Source organism: Homalodisca vitripennis, chromosome X (assembly GCF_021130785.1).
Source record: "Homalodisca vitripennis isolate AUS2020 chromosome X, UT_GWSS_2.1, whole genome shotgun sequence".
NCBI lineage: Eukaryota > Metazoa > Arthropoda > Insecta > Hemiptera > Cicadellidae > Homalodisca > Homalodisca vitripennis.
The window spans coordinates 77,356,544-77,370,682 of NC_060215.1; the positions used below are offsets into that span (position 1 = coordinate 77,356,544).

Below are 14,139 nucleotides of genomic sequence, written 5' to 3' on the forward strand. Positions count from 1 at the left end.
AGTAAGCCTTGATGATTATACCAAAAGAGCTAACCCTAATTTTACTATTTTCTTATGCTGAATTGAAAAAAATTTATCCAATATTGTGAAATATTCTCCATCATGAAAGGTCAAACAAAACCATAATGACTTATTTCATAAACTCAATTTTAAATACTGCATAGGAAAACACACAGACAATACGTACATTTAACCATCTCTGCCAGGCCCTTCTATTATCTGACCACTGTCACAAAAATTGCATTGAAAAAAAATTATTGGTTTCAGTCTCTATCATCAATATTATTTATTAATGACATCATTCTGCAAATCACATGTTTCTCTATTATTTATAAATAATATGACAACAAATGCCTATAGTGAATTTTTATGCCAAAATTTGCTTGAACATGAATCTAAAAAAGAAGCCTGCTAAACTTCACTATTTATTATGAAGCAGTTCTACAGACAGGTTTAGTGATGAGATGTAATTAATACATTCTGAAAGAGAGGGAACATTAAACATATAGCCTTGGTACAATAAGTAACACTGAACCGGTAAAGCAAAATAGATATACAGGTTCTCATTTTTTCAATGAATCGAAAACCAGTGTTTCCATTAATTATTCATTATTTTAAATATGAACACAATCTATACAATCACTGTTCTAATAAGTTAATAAAAAAAGGTTTAAATTAATACCTGAAAGTATTAAGAATCGTAAACATGTATAAAGATTCAGCTTGTTGAACATACTTGCGTGATGCCATGCGACCCTCGTTGGACGATTCAACAATGCCCCTCTTTATTCCCTCCTGGAGTGTGGGAATCTGCTGTTCCAGCCGGTGTACAGGCCAGGTATGTAGAACCAAATATAAAAATTCACAGGCTGCTGTTCTAACCTCCCGGGACTTGGAGTTCACAAGAGTGTGCACTAGTGCACTGACCAGCCGACCATGAGTCACGTATGTAAACATGAACTTCAATGCAATGTATGAAGCATTTGCTATCACCTGCAAATAATATGAAATGTTCAATCTATTAAACCATTATCTAATGTTTTTTAATTTTTAAGTTTTTTTATTTTATTTAGGCCCTGAGAAGTCTGTTAAGGAATGATGTTTTCTATGAAAAAATAATTCAACAATGAATTTACTGGTCTTTATTCTTGCCAGTTGTATTGGCTAAATAAAACAAATTTCAAACTTAAGTCATGGCGAAGAATCATGTTTGCCACGTGAGTTTTTAAGAATCATTTACATTAGTAAGTTGCAATTCAGTATACATATATATCTTAACTATAGGAAGATTTCCACTAATGTTTAACACCAACACACAATTCAAAAAAACATTTTATGAGGAGTCAGTGAAAATCTTGAATGCAAGATTAGGTCAAGTTTTATCAGTTTAAAGGCGTTGAAGAGACAAAATCATGGATATAAGAAAATTAACACAATCTACCAAAATAACAGCTAATTCATAAGATTTGTGATTAAACTATGACAAATTACACATTTTATAGTTGTTTCATTACCATCTGGTACCTGTTTCATATAAGTATAATTACAATACTACAGGGGATTCCATCATACATTAACCCTTTTAGTGCTAAGGGGTCTGGCGCATTGCCACACCCAAGAGTGCTAAGCATTTTAGTGCATAAATGCAGAGTTTTAGTAAATTCCTTACTATTTCCTTATTTGAGGTCATATCTTATTACTTTTTTTGTATTGAAGATAAATAACCAATAAACAAAAATAAAGACAAAAAAATACATTTGTACATATTTGAATTGTTATAAAAACATTTTCTTTATAATGTAAATTTTTTAATAATTTTTTTTCACTTTGGCACACAATTTTACTATGCAAACAATTTTATATTATTTTTCTGAGGCTACCATCGGAAAGAGCAACTAAAACTAAACAAATTCCATATATTTGATTTTATTTTTACACAAAAAATAAGAAGTGTGGATGAAAAATATAATATGTTGTCCGCGCCAAATTTTGCTCTACATATAGGCCTAATGTTTGAAACGCCTAAGAGAAAAAGTAATACACTTACTATTATTAGCTTAAATGCTTTACTAACTTTATTGTTTATAAAAGAAGAAATTCAAGCATAGTTAACACTTTTTGTTACCTAAATAATTGTTTTATTCAGTAATATAACTATAAAAAATGTGAAGTAACTCATCATAACCTGCAATGTTCTTATTAGACATAGTTTGTAACTTAGTAAAATATAATACACACGGAAAACACAAATGAAAAATGAAGTAATGCAATGATTTGGAATACTAATGAAGTAGTATTTCACAATTATAACAAAATTTAATGGATAAAATAAGATAAAACAGAATAAACAAAGCACAGCGTCAGTTCACTCGTAACGTAAACATCCGAACTGACCTTTATATTTCACTTTAATGACGTAAAACAGCTGGTCGTCGGCAATTAAATATACAAATATCGTTACTCTATGGCTTTTGGATGAAGTATCATCGTTTGCAGCCAGTAACTTGTATAAACTGAACCAATATATATAAAAATACGCTGTGTCTACGACGTAGACGCTAGCACTTTTAGACATAAACGCAGCGTCTATGACGTAGACGCTATAGCACTAAAAGGGTTAAACTATTACTATGTGAAAAAAAAATATATATATATTTTTCATATTCAAAATGATTAAAACATGCTATTTATATTATTTATATAGTAGGACATAATGATACTAAAGGAATTTTCTTAAAATTTTTATATAAGCTTTTAAGGACCTACTAACATTGGTTTTAGTTTTAGATTAACATAGTTTTGATATTGTTAAATGTTTATGAATTCAGTAATAATTCAATCTGCAACAATATAAAAAGAAGAAACTGTGTAGTTGGCACCCCTTGCTTTCACAGCTGACATCCTGTAATGTTCACTTCCTTTTGTGAGTGACAATCGATAACCAACTGCCTAAGATTATTTTAAGTTTGTTTACATCACCTTTAGTTAGTACGTTTGAAGTACATTCTTATTAAATGATTAAGATTTTGAAAATATGGCAAAAAGACTTCACATTTTAATTTGCAGTCCTCGTTCACTGCAATTTACGCCAGACAGTTCTCACTTGTTTTTTGCAAATTAAATTCAAAAGCTAATATAACATTATGAAGTTAGTTTTTGTTATTGTTTAGTGTGTTTAGATTGAATTTAATGTTTCAAAATGATTAAAAGACATTTAAATACAGATAAATATGTCAATAAACATCTATTTCCTTCTTCTTTTTCTTCTAAGGAATGGCCTATTGCTTTGCACATAAGTCTCAAAGGCTTTTTGCGCATCCTGGAAGTATACCATGAGGCCAACTAGTTTAAAGTTTCAGCACTTATACAAACCAACGCAAACAATTGAAAAATTGGTCCTCCTGGGAAAATTGACCCCACACACCTATATTAACATTTTTGTTATTGATACACAATTTATGATATTTACTGTTAATGATAATATATAGATGATAATATATTATACTGTTAATATAGACAAATAAAGGATAGTATTGAAAGGCCTAATATTGATAGTATGAGCTTTATTATAAATCACCATATTGAAAGAAAAGATTTTACTTTTACAGAAGTCTCAACTGAAGATGTCACTAAAGCTGTCAAAAGACTTAAAAACTCAGAAAGCAAAGATATTTTTAATTTGTCTAATAATTTGTTTAAGAAAATTTGTCATACATTTTTGAAGCCTGAAGGCTGTATGTATTAATAATGTTTGAATGAAGGGGTTTTCCCTAAGGAATTAAGATTGTGTCCAATTTTTAAGAAAGGGCCTAGAGATCTACCTGAAAGCTATCGCTCTATATCAATTGTACCGGTACTGTCAAAAATTATAGAAATCTTCGTACATGATCAACTTGTTGCCTATCTAGAAAATAATAACTATCTTAATTCATCACAGTTTGGCTTTAGGAGAAAAATGTACCATTGATGTTGTTGACACATTAATTAGAGAAGTCCTTGATGTTTTTGAGGATGGATCCTTTGCTCAGGTCACTCTCTGTGACTTGAGCAAGGCATTTGACTGTGTTGAACATAATGAACTAATATTGAAACTTAACTATTATGGCATTACTAGTATTTCTGCTAAGTTTTTACAAGAATACTTAAAAAAACGGAGACAAAAAGTTTTTATTAATGGAAGCTGGTCCAATAAGTTAGTGATTGAGAGTGGAGTGCCCCAGGGTTCAGTCTTGGGCCCCCTTTTATTCCTAGTACACATAAATGATCTTCCTACTGTTGTTAAGGCCAAATCTCTGTTATATGTAGATGACACAACCTTCTTAAATAGTCATACAGACTTTACAGCATTAAAAGACCTTGTGAATGAAACAGTCGAAGAAGCTTCATTGTGGTTCAGGTCAAATGGCTTTTTATTGAATGAATTAAAAACCCAAAATATTTTATTCACCTTATAACGAACTCCTCAATATGATATACTAAATGATTTCTCTTCTTGTGTAAAATTTCTAGGTATTTGTATTGATAAAAATTTAACATAGAATCCTCATATTGAATATATTTCCAAGAGATTATCTTGTTTAATCTTTTTATAAAGGAAACAGTATTTTTCCGGACATTTGCCATCATTCAGTGAAACAAGAAATCAGTAACACTACTGTTTCCTTCACAATCCTTCCACTGTCAAAAATAACCTTTAATCTTTTTACTGAGGCGAATAATGAAATATGTGCCTGAAAGCTATGTAAAATGTGCTTACTATGCATTTTTTTCAATCTATAATAAGGCACGGTTTAGTAATATGGGGTAACAGCACTAAAATCAATGAAATTCTTATCTTACAAAAAGAGGCAATTAGGGTAATAGCACAAGCACAACCACTGGACCATTGCAAACCACTTTCCATAAAACTAGAATTGCAAACTGTTATTAACCTATATATATATATATATATATATATATATATATATATATATATATATATATATATATATATATATTTAACTCAGTATTATACATTATGAAATATATTCAATCTCAAACTTTTAGCAGAAATCTACACAGCCATAATACACAGAAATAAAAATAATATTGTAATGCAACATTGTAGGCTAAGCAAAACCCAACAAAGTCATATTTTAATTTCCCAAAAGATTTACAACAAATTGATAGGCCTAGTTAATAAGTATTCTGTAAATATTTTTAAAACTAAGCTATATAACTGGTTAATACAGAACCCATGTTATGAACTTTCAGAGTTTTTTTAGTATTAATTATATATATTTCTAGATTGTCCAATTGCATATTCCAATTTGTTAATCTAGCGGTTTAAAGCTTTCATCTGTATACTGGAATTATGTTTTATTTAACATCAAATTTAAAATATATGTACAGTTTTTTTATGTATTAGAGTAATATTTCTTTTGACTATGCCACTTAGGTGTATTTATGACTTTGTCAATGCATTTTGTAAAATGACAATAAACATTATTCTATTCTATTCTGATATTTCAGTCTACTCTTGATAACAATCTGTTCAAATAACTTGTAATAACTAAGCTATAAATAAATGTATGCTAGTGCTGGGCAAATCAAGATTTCAAAAATTTCAAATTTGATTCAGAATCTTAAAACGTCAATTCACGAGTTTCAAATCCTAAGATTTTTTAGCCTATGTATTATTTAAACAAAATCATCACCAATCCAATTTATGCCGTTCTTTAACCTACAGATATTATCTGATAATATAAAATCTAATCCAAGAATTTCCCTCTGTTTTAAATGGATTCGCATAGTTTCAAAGAAATAGCCATATATTAGAATATATGCCTTTAATCTGCAAATAATATGGGCATGCAAAGTCATCAAAAAGTTAGTGGCCAACCCCGTTATTTCTAGACAGTTTGAAATTTTGATTTTTTTTACGTTAATGAGACCTACTTTATGGTGTATAAAAAAATGTTGGAGAGCAGCCTCCCTGGGGGGAGGGGGGGGGCGCATTCAACTCAAAATCTTCAATGACAAAAGTGGCATGTGACAGATATTGATTTTAATCATTTCAGCAGAAAATGACACAGGGGCATGAAAGATTACCTCTTTTTTCCTTTGTTGTATCTTTGAAATAAATAGGTAATTAGTAAAATTGATAACAGGTACATATTTCTTGACCCAAAAAAATCACCTCAAACCAAGTTTCGTGTCAATCCTGAATAACAGCTGAAACTCCATTAGGAGACACAATTTTAGAATAGTGATAGATAGTGACTTCCAGTTTTCTTTCCAAAATGTTTCTTTTTGATTCCTTTTCCAATGATGTTTCATATGTGGAGATTACCATTTGACACTTTTGAGTTGGGGTTTGGCTCCCTTTACAAAAAAAAGTAGGACTCATAAATCTACAAAGATCCAACAATTTTATTTCAATTGGCCAAACCATATATATATATATATATTTTTTTTTTTTTTTTTTTTGAGCTATATATATATTATAAATTTCATGATTTCATTACGTTATTTTTTCTACACGAAGATTTTACATTACAAATTCTTTTAATTAGTACATATTCATGCTGCTGATTGCCTCTTGATCTCCACACACAGGCTATGCCCTTCTGGTTTTTGTATATATATATGTGATCTGTATTTTTATGAGGAAATAAATTTCACTCATTCATTCATCTAGAAATGATAAGGGGTGGCCACTGACTTATGGATAGCTCTGTATATTTGAATCACTTTTAAAATGTTGGAGAAAAATTCAAACTATCTCATGTAAAGATAAAAAATACTAAATTATAAACATAATATATCTTATGGAAGAAATATTTATAAAAGTACTAATTAACAAAAACTAGTGATCGTGTGTTTGCTTCTCATCAAACAGCTGACAACCAGCATACAGACACAGCGGGCAGGTGGAATTGTACAAAACAAAGATAAACACAGAAAATATAAACTGTAAGTTAAATATTATTTACTAAAGCACAATAATTTATTAATTACGTTAACTGTTTCCGGTTTTCCAAACACAAAATACAAAAAAAGCGATTGGTAATATGTGTAATGCTGATCAGCTGCCGTCTGTAAATATACACATCACACTCGCAGCAAAGCATGTACTTAAATACAGAACTGCGTCCAAAATATGATTTACAAAAGTAAAATAATTTGTTAATTAGATTATCTATTTACCATTCTTAAACACAAAGTACTACAGAAACATGTAATAGGGGTCAGTAATTCGTGTACTGCTTGTGTACATGAGCTAATTAGTAATGCTATCCTGCTGACTGCTGGATTCTCTTTGTATATCTAATAACAATTTTAATATTTCGGTTCTTCAATAAAAGTCATGACAAAAAACCTTACCCTTGCGGAGCTCATGACATTGTTCATTAACTGATGCATCATAATTTCGCAAGTATGCTGGTCAATCTTGTTTCTCAATTCTCGGCATATGAACGCAAACGTCAGGCATGTCTCTCGAACAACTTGTGACCTAGATGTTGACAACAAATTTATTAGCAGATACAAAAACTTCAACTTAAAGGAACACATTAATAGTGATACATTTTGTCACAAGGAAATTGCAACTGAAATTTACTCAAAATCATGCATCTCAATCAAACTGATTTAGAAATAACTATAACCTAGATAAGTTCGTCAAAATAAGAAAATACAGATTTATGTTGTATGAATCTTGATTACATAAATAAGTTGTTTGTACAAAATCATAATCATAAGCCAATATGAATTTAAAACAGGTCAATATTATTTGAAACAAGTTTTTTTTAATCAAATTAGTAAGACAAAATGTAATATTATTATTATTTATTACCAATGTGACAATAATGATTACAAAATTCACAGTGAAAGCAGCTATATTGTTTGTTAAAAATGATGTAATATATTTACTTAAACAATGATACATATGAGGTTATTCTTGAAATCGGATTCAATTGGCATGAAGTCATCTTCAGAATTTTTAGTAATACCTATTCTAATATTTCCTATCAGTTCAACTAAGTCAAAAATAAACTGACACAGATACTAAATAAAATTTATATTAAAATATTCTGTTCTTATTAATGTAATAACTGTTTTCAAAGTTCTGGTTAACATTTTAGAAATTATCTGTATATTTAATAATATTCCAAATAAGAAGAGGTCCGTCTATCCCGTTCTCCTAAGAAATGTAAGGTGAGTTTGAACTCCCTTCCTAAACTCAAATCCTGAATGAATACATGAAAGTGGATGACATATATAAATTCATGTTATGTATCCATGAATAAATACATAACATATTACTCCACACTACTGCTACTACTATAAATGATTTGTCAAAACTGTCTGCAAAATGTTTTACTTTAAAAATACATTGTACTGGCTGTACATTGTTGTTCTTCATACACCAATATGAATTTAAAACTAGTTACTGCAATTATTAGAACAAAATATTTAATGATATTACTAATAGTAACTTACCTCAAATCTTTGAGGCTGCTCATCATCAATAACGCTATAGCTTTAATGAAGGCTTGTATCTCTTCATCATATCCGGTAAGGTGGATCATCATTGAGCGGAGTTTCCTTAACTGTAATAGTTAAACCTAATTGGTTTTACAACGCACTTAATAAGTTTATTACATAAAAATGCACAAACACAAAGTAAAAAATAACTGTACCAGGCACAACTTAAAATATATAAATAAATGATTACATATATAGGCCTTCATTTACTCTACAAGCAAAACAGATTAACAATTTGATTATGACTATGAATCTTTTTCTCACTCATACTATTTCACAGGATTAACAGCAAGGCAGTTTCAAATTTTCTTTTTTTTGTAAGGATCTATTTAAATAATGTATTACTACATGATATTTAGTAAAATAAAAACAAAATTTGTGACAAACCTTTACTTTTACCTCCTCTTCCTCACCCACTTCAAATTAAATAACCACAATTTTGAATTTTACATAGTACACAGAAAAGTTTGTGGGGAGTTAAAAAAAATATTTAGGATTATTATTACATGTTTATGTCTAACTAGATAGAATACATATTTATGTCAATATGTGCTTTTTCTATTAGTTCAATGCTACAACACAAGTCACATAATTTTGAATTTTTTTCCTATTGTCATTGATCAGTCAGTTTTTATTTTAATAATGACTTTTGGATTATGTACGAGGGCAAATCAAATATAAACAGTAATTTTCAAAATTATATTTATTGAATAATATTATACAGAAACTATACCTTCAACATTTTTCAATGTAGTCTCCTGCATTATCTACACCCTTCTGCCACTGATTTGGAAGCTTGAATATTCCCTGTTCATAAAAAGATTGAGGGTGAGTTGTTAACCAATCACGCACGTGCTTTTCGACGTCTTCATTGTTTTCAAATCGTTTTCCTCCACATGATTCTTTCAGGGGCGCAAACAAAAAATAGTCACAAGGGGACAGGTCTGGACCGTTAAGGAGGGTGTTCGAGAGTTTCCCAGCCCATTTCTTCCAATTTATCCCTTGTCAACAATGCGGTGTGAGGCCTTGCGTTGTCATGGAGAAGGATGACATCTCTAATGGGCACACCTCGTCTTTTGTTCCGGTAACTGGTTTTTGCTGACTGTAGCACCTGGCAGTAGTAAGCCGCATTCACTGTTCATTGATCGTGAAGAAAATCAATGAGTAGAACTCCCCGTGAGTCAACAAAAATTGTTGCAAGAACTTTTCCGGCTGAGAGACGAGTTTTGGCTTTCACTGGGCAGCCTTCATCCTTCCTTCGTCACTCCTTACTTGCCATTTTCGATTTGGGAGTGTAATGGTGGACCCACGTCTCATCACATGTGACAATGCGCCTCAAAAAATCTTCACCTTCTTCTTGAAATCGTTGCAGAAGTCTCCCAGCAATCTCCGACCTGACCTGTTTTTGATTTCCGGTCAACAACCTCAGAACCCAGCGAGCACTAATTTTTCTGAAGCCAAGGTGGTCTGTGATTGCAGACTGAACACTCCCGTAGCTGATACCAATATCCGACGAGATTTCTTGAACAGTTAACCGGCGATCACCTTCAATAAGCTGTCGAACCGCACTAATGTTGTCATCTGTAAGACTTGACCTTGGGCGTCGACCGTGACTTTCGTTTTCAACACGTTCTCGGCCATCCCTAAATTCTCTGGCCCACGTACACACTCGATTTTGAGACAGAGTAGTGTCCCCAAACTGTGCCTGCAAACGAGTAAAAATTTCCGAAGGCTTAACACCTTCATTTGTTAAAAATTTTATGACGATGAGTTGCGCAACAGATGGATGTACCTCTCGCTCGGTCATGGCTGTACTGAAGGTAGAAAACAACGCTAGTGTGAAGCAAGCAGTTCCCCCCACTCCTATTAAGCAAAACGACAATCACCCACAGCCGCATCACGTCCAAACATGTTTGGTACAGTCAACAGCAAAATTACCGTTTATATTTGATTTGCCCTCGTATTATATAGTTTAATTATAATTAGCAGCTTGGTGAACAATTTGAGGCAATTCATGCTTCTCTTTCCTCTTCAAGGGCAGGTGTTACGGATTGCTTCTAAGACATCATACTAAAAGCTAGTGGAAACCCACTTTATTTCAATTTTATACTAGAAATAGACATTCCATTTTCAAAAATAGAAGAATTATACGAAGGTTAAATTTAATACAGTTGATAAATTTACAATTTTCTTACTACATACAAAAATTTAGATCACATCTTACAATTTCAGATCAGATCTACAGAAAACCTGTCATATACGGACCAATGTGTTGACAGGGTAGGCCGAATATCATTAAATCCAAGCCGGACATAGAATCGTAGTGTTTAGTTATCTATAACAAACACATTACTGATTTTGTTGTTACTTTTTGAAGGCATTACTTAAGTAAGAAAACTTTGAGTACTGCACTGTAACGGTTTCCCATGAAATTATATAAATTAACGATACAACAAATGTACATTCTATTTCATACATTCAAACTAAACTAAAGCACTGGATTTTTTAGATTTTGTGGTTATATAACATGTACAATTAATTACAATTCAAAGGACATAAATAAACATTTATTTTACAAAAACTTAAAACTTTAGTAATGTACAATAACTAAAACGCAAATCCTAACTAATTGCAAAAGTAAAAAGTAAATATTTCACCACTAAATACTTCCTAAATCACATTTAAAAGTTGATACCACAACACTGATATCACAGTTTTGCCAAGGTGATTGTTTCAAAATATAGTGTGGATATAGTAAGTTTGTTATAAGGGAAACAAAGCCCACATACATCCCTTTCTTGTCCTATATCCCATCCCCACCCTGCCAATCAAAGTGTGTGATTGAGTTTGTCCGTATATGTCATTCCTTGTTTAAGAAGATTACAGTTAAAAAAGTGTTTGGCTATTGGGCGAATATCAGAGGTGCTGGATATCACAGGTCCAGAAATGACAGGTTTTAATGCAGTTAAAAATATTATCATTGAAAAAGTGTTATTTCTTTGTACACAAATATCCTAAAGATTTCATCAACTTTGTTAGTATATAAAACTTTAAGTGTTCAATAAATTATATTTTGTTTGTATTTGTTGCTTAATATTTTAGATGTGTTTAACAATAGATTGTGATGATACAGCAGTTTCGATTATTTATTTTTAAGACTGTAAAAATTATAAATAGATCAATTACTTACTGCCTCCACTTTCTTTTCCCAGAACTCTGTGCCTGATTTTAAATCTTCCATGAGTTTTTTTGTTAAGTTATCGAACTCTCTATGATTTAAAACTGGTACATCTGGCACATCTTCAAATGCACTCAAAAACCAATTTTCATCAGCTTCCCCAGATGGTCCTAAAAATGGAAAGATGGGATATTGATTGCACAATATTTAACACTTGACTAAAACAAACAGCATATTGGAACATTAAAATTATGTATTCAGGATGATATATATATATATTATATATATATATATAACAAGTAAAAGAATCATAAACTACATTCCATTTTCCAGATATTTAGGTGGAAATAGTAATATTGTATATCATTCCTTTTAAACTGCAATCGAACACCAAATCGATCATGTAATGATGAGAAAAGAAATCTTCAGACATGTTACAAAGGTGAATTCTTATAGCCTAGTACATTATTCTCCACGCAGGAACTGGTCTTATATATAGTATTGCGTGTATTACAAACAAAGATGTATATGATATTTGTTGATGTCAATAGGGTATGTGATGGTAAGACAAACAATCTGTAAATTCATGAAACACGAATATGTATAAACCATTCTACAGAAATTAAATCGGGACATATAATCAGCACAAGAATTACACAAGAAGAATGTTTACAATCAATAATCCATAAATATGTTTGATCATTAAGTAGATTTTTGTTAAAATATCTTTTTGTTTTATTTTGATACTGAAATTCAAAACAATTACATAACAATGTTATAGGTTCTAGATGTATTCTTACATATCAGTTTTCAAGACACTTTTACATGGATAGTTCAAAGATGATCAATTATTTAGTCCATTTATAGTGTTACAGCCTCTAGAGCATACTATCTAGCCTAGAGTACTAGTCGATTTTACACAAAATATATTAGTTTGAAATATATATATATATATATTTAAACAGATATCCGAGTGACTGACAGGAACTAACTGTGATGGAGAAAACACAGTAGTCTCTTTAAATCACCACACTCTGCAGGACATCCATAACTAAAAAAGATATGCTTATATTTAGAATTGATTTTCTTATCCATGGTCACTCTCCAACTCTTCCATAGCAACTTGGAAACCATTGATAGGTTCTTGAAAAGGAATTGTGTCCTAGCTGAGCAGAGATACCCATAACTGTTTATCAACATTGATGAGTCTGGTTAGACAGTCCTTGACAAGCTTAGCTATTTACATTGCATGTATAGTGAATGATACATAACTTGGATGTCTCAAAGAGTTTTATTAGTAAAATTACTAAGTTGAGAGCTGCAAACATTTGTCCAACACGTTTTCCCTTCTACCCAGATATTAAGCTGGAACTGAATTTAAATTTCCTATCCAATAGATATAAAATAGCACTAGGACATGCTTAACTAGGTCTCCTGCTCCCATCAATGTAACAATAAACGGATTAACAAATATTAGACTTTTGATAGTATGAAATTTGACAGTCCAACATGCTTAGTAATCTGAAGCCAAATGAGTCATCGGCTTAGACTAAACCGTACATGGGTATTGTGACAGGAATCTCGTGATTTTTTCAGTAATCTTACCAACATGTAGGCATATATCACAACACTATTGAAAAACATTAAACATTAAGGATGTTACTCTTATCTCTGCAAATAATCGAAACGTTAAGCTTTAAACTGTAATAAAATCCTAGACAATTTTTGCTAGAAAACGCTCCCAAAAGAAAGGAGCCAGGAGTTACAAATCTCAAGATAACAAAGATGTAGTGGAGGATACACTTACACTTTGCGATGATATCAACGTCCCACAACAAACTTTAAAAAGGACCTGAGAAGATGGGTCTTAGACAACAACTTAGGTTGTGATTATCATACAAGAGGTAAATAATTAATACAGGAAGTTGAACAAGGAGATCGTGGAGACGAAATACAGGATTAACTGTGACAAAGCTATGTCAGCTTCAAACACTTTGATACACTGGTGAGAGGAGAGTTAAATTTATTTTAACAACATTTTAATGTTGAAACACATTCAAGGAAAAGCCATGCCAGATTGTTTGAGTAAAAAAACCAAAAGAGAATCACAAATTAATGTTTTATATATATATACTGTAGCACTAAATTAAGTTGTTTCAATGTTTTCAATGCAATACATTTTTATTTTTCAAAAATAATGCCTAAATTGTTTCTTTTATACCACTAACAGCATATTATATTCTCTTGACAGTCAAAGAGAACATCACGAATAAAATTTTCTCGACTTATTTATACAGTTAAATACACTTAACCTTTCGTTGTCGGATAATCAAGAATCCATAAAAAAGTACTCACAATTTCTAAATATGATTTTTATTTTATTTTGTTATAAAACCTACCAATATCACTGCAACTATATGGTTGTTTGTCATAAA

At 31.0% G+C, this 14,139-nt stretch overlaps 1 protein-coding gene across 8 annotated transcripts in view; it reads right to left on the reverse strand.

Annotated features, from left to right (window-relative positions):
- LOC124369236 (CLIP-associating protein 2) overlaps positions 1-14,139 on the reverse strand; it is a 192,551-nt gene that overhangs the window by 91,169 nt on the left and 87,243 nt on the right. For all 8 annotated transcript variants that reach the window (XM_046827116.1, XM_046827120.1, XM_046827121.1 and 5 more), the window contains 4 exons: positions 11,717-11,874; positions 8,482-8,591; positions 7,366-7,495; positions 737-993 (listed from right to left, as the gene is read on the reverse strand). In XM_046827116.1, coding sequence (XP_046683072.1) covers positions 737-993; positions 7,366-7,495; positions 8,482-8,591; positions 11,717-11,874 — 655 coding nt within the window. The remainder of the gene's footprint in view (positions 1-736; positions 994-7,365; positions 7,496-8,481; positions 8,592-11,716; positions 11,875-14,139) is intronic.